This window comes from Schistocerca americana, chromosome 1 (genome assembly GCF_021461395.2).
Source record: "Schistocerca americana isolate TAMUIC-IGC-003095 chromosome 1, iqSchAmer2.1, whole genome shotgun sequence".
In the NCBI taxonomy this organism is placed as follows: domain Eukaryota; kingdom Metazoa; phylum Arthropoda; class Insecta; order Orthoptera; family Acrididae; genus Schistocerca; species Schistocerca americana.
The window spans coordinates 211305553-211311552 of record NC_060119.1 but is presented as its reverse complement, the minus strand read 5'-3'; the positions used below and the strand labels follow the sequence as shown (position 1 = coordinate 211311552).

Sequence of the window (6000 nt, the reverse complement as noted above, 5' to 3'; positions counted from 1 at the left end):
GCCAGATTAGTCAATCAATCAGACTGTTACTCCTGCAACTACTGAAAAGGCTGCTGCCATCTTCAGGAACCACACATTTGTCTGCCCTCTCAACAGATTCTGCCCCGTTGCGGTTGTACCTACGGTACAGCTATCTGTATCACTGAGGCACGCAAGCCTCCCCACCAATGCAAGGTCCATGGTTCATGGGGGGAGGATGCTTTTGGCTTAAGTTTGCCAGCCCTCCGCCACACACCGTTGGGTGGCTCGCTGAGTATGAATGTAGATGTGACTATTCCTCCATGTCCTGTGTCCAATGTAAGTGTTCCTGTACAACATAAGAAAAAGGAAGATATCAAGAAGGTTGTGAAAGACACTCTACACAAATATGTGTAGTAGTATGAAGACACATAGTCAGTGCATGTAGAAGAGGACTAGTGTTTTGGACTAAAATGTTACAATATGTACTGCAGACCCAAAATAAATGACGTTTTACCACTCCAGTGCCAATGTGTTCTTTAAAAATAAACCTTTAAATGTATGGTGAAATAAGAAATTAGATTTTGGAATCGATTGCAAAAAGGTTCTTAATTGTCACAATTCAGACTCGTAAATTTCTTCTTATTGAATGTACTAACTAATTTGGTTGTACAATGTATCCTGTAATTTTTACTACTGATTTAATGTAACAAAATAGTTTTACTGGCAGTAACAGTGAGTGTATAGCAATTGGTGTTTTTCTTTAAACTAGACTGTACAGATGTAGTGCCTTTTAAAAAGTGGTGATTCAAAGGGTTTTCATATTTGCCATTATTCTTTACGCACCTTTGTTTGGAGTGGAAGTCATAAACAAGAAATCAATATAACAAAATCTTTTTCTGTCCAGATATCAAGTGAATATATTTGCATTGAATACAAAGTTGAGAAAAATAGCTGCCACGAGTGAAGACTGACTTACATCTTTAAGCAGCGAACAGCGTAAATCTATGCCAAATGAGCACATTTAAGTCTACAAAGCTGTGCCCACAAAAATACACAATTTCAAATTCATGTACATTATGACAATTTCCTCCAGCATCCATAAGACAGGTTACAGTGCACTTGCCCAAATACAATGTGACGTACAATATTTTAATGCACTTCATAAAAAATCTTCCAAAAATTTTTAGTTCAGTGACTACATCTGTAAAAAACACCAGCTTAAAGAATGGCATATGTCATTTTCACTGTTAAAATATCACAAGTACTTCAGATATTTCTGATAAAAGTTAAGTACACAAACTCAGCACTTCATGTAAGGAATGTTTTTCACATAACTGGAAACAGTGTTACAGCTTTTACTACAGTTCATTTGCTACATATACTGTGATTCTATTAACTGTAGAAATTTGTGCTTCACTGAGTGAAAAATCACTGGATACTTTCACAAACCATTATTAATAAGTGACACCAGTGTTACTAAACATACCATGTTGTAAGTATCATACCATGGAAGTATTCCTAAATGCAAGATGTACAAAACTGAACATGTAAAGCATACAAATTACTTTGGCATCATTACTTAATCTTACACATCTATGAAGGATAATAAAATTTCTCATTCAAAGGCCTTTCTGTTTACAGTGAAAATTATGACTTTGTTAGCTAATTCTATTTTTTAGAGGAAAAAATCTTTGTCATAAATCAACGACAAACGAAATGAAAGGAAAAGAGGTGATAATTTAATATGGAATGAGAAATCAGCCCAACTGAGACAAGATAGTTTGTATCCATATATATCCAGCTTTCAAAATAACTAAGCCACTTTTCTAGTTTCCTGTCCACTTCATCCTTATTTGAATGTGAATATTGTTAATTATTAAAGTTCAGCATTTAAATGTTAAGTATTTATGATAGATTGATTGACCACAGTTGTCACCATATGAGCAACCACTTAATCTAATACCACTGCTATTCAGTAATAATAAAATAATAATAAAGAGCACCTTAATGACCAGAACAGTCTCTTCTGTAAGATTATACAATGGAATTCTCCACATAGTGAAAAATGTAGCTTTAACTTCTGAGCTAAAAGCTAGTGTGATTATTGCTTTAAAAGCTTTTAAACATTAATTCTGAAAGACTGACATTTTTTGTGCATTAATTGCGTGGGTAAGTAATGTCTCAGAGAGAGAGAGAGAGAGAGAGAGAGAGAGAGAGAGAGAGAGAGAGAGAGAGAGAGAAGGGGTTAGGGGACAGATGAGCCATATGTTACTATTTCATTAAAAAAGCTGCACGCACATTTATAACTAAAAGCCAAAAGAAAAGTAATTATACCAATATTATATCAGTAATTAAGTACTCTTGCCCAAGTACATTTAATGACTGCTTTTCCCTTATAGCATTACTTCCAAGAGAGGCATATCAACTACTTAGAAGAACTGTTTACATTTCTCATTGATGCTACTATTGACGAAGTTCACTGACAAGTATTTTGTATTCCTCGTAGTAAGGAAGTCAGCATAGTATCAGCTGTTCTCCTTTTGTTTCAGTATTTCTCATTTTACACAGTCTGCACATTGAGTAGGCAGAGAAAACAAAAATATTAAAGACCAATACTCAAATAATTTAAATAAAGCATTGCTCTCAAATAAAGACCGGTGCAGTATCATTACATGGATATCTGCTTTATTTTGTGACTCAATGAAGCCAAGAGTTATTGAGCAGCCAAGAGTTATTGACCTAAGAAGGGTAGATGAAACTGATGACAGTTATTGTAAGTTGAGAATAACCACTGCCTTACCAAAAAAAAAATTTATTATATGTCCTTGAAGTTTTATATAGTTCACTCATACACTGAACAAAAAATTAAATGAATTTTCTCATTCAATAACATATGATGCAGTGCAAGTAATCCGTTACCCCAACACACTTACAAAGTTCACATTTGCCTCTGACTCATTCTTCTCCCCACACTGTCCGGGAACATCTCACAAATTTCCCTTCTTAAGTTCCTTTACAGGAGGCGGGGAGGGGACTGGGGAAAATCTCTGGTGGTGAAACTACATTTTTGTAGTATTTCTCAAACTGATGGCAACAAGATAGTGAACCTTAAAGTAATTTATGATGATGATTTCTATCAAATTTAACTTCTAGCTTTAATTTTTGTGAACAGTTTCCAAGTAAGCTTTACAATATAAATCTCTGAGCCATCATGACTGCTCACAAACCTTACTCATTCAGAAAGAAGTTTGTATCTTGTCCTAGTTAAAAGCTAAATTATGTTTCTGTGTTATCTGTAAACTAATATTCAGATGATTTAGTTTGTGCCATTTATAGTTTTTCCTCCAGATTTTTTGTCCATTCAGCAAAACAATGTTAATGTATTATAAAAATTCTGGAAACTTGCATTTCACATGGCACAAACATCAACAAAATTATTTTTATGCATTAATGACACAAAATTCCTGTGCAAGAATACTTGAAGTTTAGGTATATGTAATTATAAACCATTTCCATGAGGAAGGGAGTCTTAACTGTGTATAAAATCTATTTTAAAAATAATGTTCATTTATGAGAACTTAATAATTATTATTTATCATAGCACCCCTCAACGTACAGTTTCTATGGCACTACTGGTAACTTGCTTATTTAATTGTACTTTATGGATGAAAAATTGTTGGGAGTTGCTGCATGTGCACTATTGCTCTACTGGTGACTATTGTTAAAAAGCAATTGAGCAACTGAAATTTATTCAAAATAACTTTGCTTGATTTGTCATTATTGTACAAGATAAAATCATTGCATCAGCCTTCAACACAATTTGTTTTGTTTATGTCACAATTCACCACTGCATACAGAAAATTAAATTGTAAGCAGAATCACAATGAACAATTGCTCTGGCAGTGTTTCTTTCCTTTCGTTGTCTCCAATAAAGCACCAAAAAACAGTCCTTCAAAACAATACATTTGTCCAATCTCTTAATGAACAATAATAAGATATCATACAAGAAGGTATTAGTAGTTGAATGACATAATAAATAACATAAATAATTAGAAAGATGGAAAGGCTGCACTGACTAACACTATCTAGCTAAATAAATAACAAAATACTGAAATTATGCCACTGCAGCCTTTGACACTGTTCACAACTCTAGAAAGTACCCTGTGAGTAAATATATAAAAACAAATATCAAAAAAATAATTGTGATTGCACCATGACCCATCACTCACATGGAATTCTTTTATAAAAAATGCCACATACTGTTGCAAAAATGAGGATTTAACTTATACAACGATCACAGACTTTTTTTAACGGCTGCTATTTCAGGCAGCCATAAAAACAGGAAGGCCGTCTAAAATACTTCTTTTAATCACTGTCTCCAACAACAAAATAAATAAAAACAATTAAAATACAACAGTAGCACTACCATTATCAAAGTTATCATTTCAAGAAATACTTTTCCTAACCCACGTCAAAATCAACTAACAACGTCAAGGCAATACTTTACATGACTAGCTTGTCACATACATGGAACGGATACGTAAAAATCATACACCACAATGTATCACAGTGCTCTAGAGACTTTAGTAGCAGATGCCCTTTTAGCAGCAGGTTGTTTTGAAAGAGAGGCACGACGAGTCTCACAAGATGTACCTCCAGGTGCATGTGGATATGAACGCAGCAAACCCAATGGGTGACGAGTTGTTGGGACTGGTCCACAACGTCCTAGGTACGTGTGCACACATTTAAATACACGCGAATGAGCTGACAGGACTTCCTCCAGATCAGACTCACTGAAACACAAACAAAAATGTCAATTAAGTACTGACAACATTTACCTTTCCTATATGGTTTTAACACACCAGATGACTACACAAAGTTTGAAGAATGACTTCATTCTGGTCTATTATTGCGCTTTCTTAGAAATGCTTGGCAGTAACAGTATCCAGTTTGATACCCCCCCTAATTCACTAATCTAAAAACAAATATTTGCTGTCAGCTACCAGTGTGGTGTGCTTATTATCTGTACTCAATTAAAATGTCTTATGTATGTCCATAAACCACTCTTAATACAGTTCATGTCCAACTTTCTGTAATGAAGAGTTGGCTGCATGACATATACACCAAGTGTCGATAAAAATAAATACACAACTGAACTTACTGCCAAAAGTTTCAATAGAGTATTAACAATATTAGAAGAGGTAGTGCCATTGTGCTTTGAATGATGTTCAATAGCCATCTGCCACCAAATCTAAATAAGAATACTTTTCATTTAATGGTTGGTTTGAGTACAAATCAATTGAAGAGAGAACTTGCTGAGCCCAACAGTATGATCAGCATACTCTTGGGAAGAGAGTGTCATCCCTCAACATATGAGGTCTGTTAGGGAAGTATATGACCTTCAGCTGGGAAAAATAACTAGCTTACCTGGAGTGTTGGATACCTAATCACCCTCTACGTTGTATCCTTTGCATTTCACACACTTCTTCCAGTGGTGCCGCTATTGTTGGAAGCACACTGAAAAAACCTCTTTCGGGATGGAGTTTAGCTCAGCTCTCACTACTGGCACAATGTCTTCTCTTATCTGAAATCATATTCATTTCAATGGCCTCTTGAGTTTGGGGAACAGCCAAAAGTTACCATATCAGGAGAGTAAGGAGCCTGTTGAAGCAAAGGACCCTGGTTTTCACCAATGCTAGGAATGTGCTGGAGCACTGTCGTGATTGACGTGCCAATTTTCTGTAGACCACAAGTCCAGTCTCTTGTGCCACACAGCGTCACGCAGGCGATGGAGGACATCCCTGTAGGACTCTTTAGTGATTGACTGACCCTGAGGTGTTTAGTGACTGGTTGGTTGGTTTGTGGGACTGAAAGGACCAGACTACTAGGGCCATCAGTCCCTTTTTCCACGAACTTGAAACCCCCACAAACAATGGAGATGACAACAGACAACACAGGACAAAAAAGACAGACAGAGACCAGAGAAAAGGAATTAAAATCACAGAGTGTGACAGTGGTTGGCCGACCACAGAAACAAAA

The 6000-nt window shown here is 35.7% G+C and overlaps 1 protein-coding gene across 1 annotated transcript in view; it reads right to left on the bottom strand.

Annotated features, from left to right (window-relative positions):
* Nucleotides 1-858: 858 nt before the first annotated feature.
* Nucleotides 859-6000, bottom strand: part of LOC124601143 (tubulin polyglutamylase TTLL5) — a 222750-nt gene continuing 217608 nt past the window's right edge. The window contains exon 14 of the mRNA XM_047136224.1: nt 859-4754. Coding sequence (XP_046992180.1) covers nt 4526-4754 — 229 coding nt within the window. The 3' untranslated portion in view covers nt 859-4525. The remainder of the gene's footprint in view (nt 4755-6000) is intronic.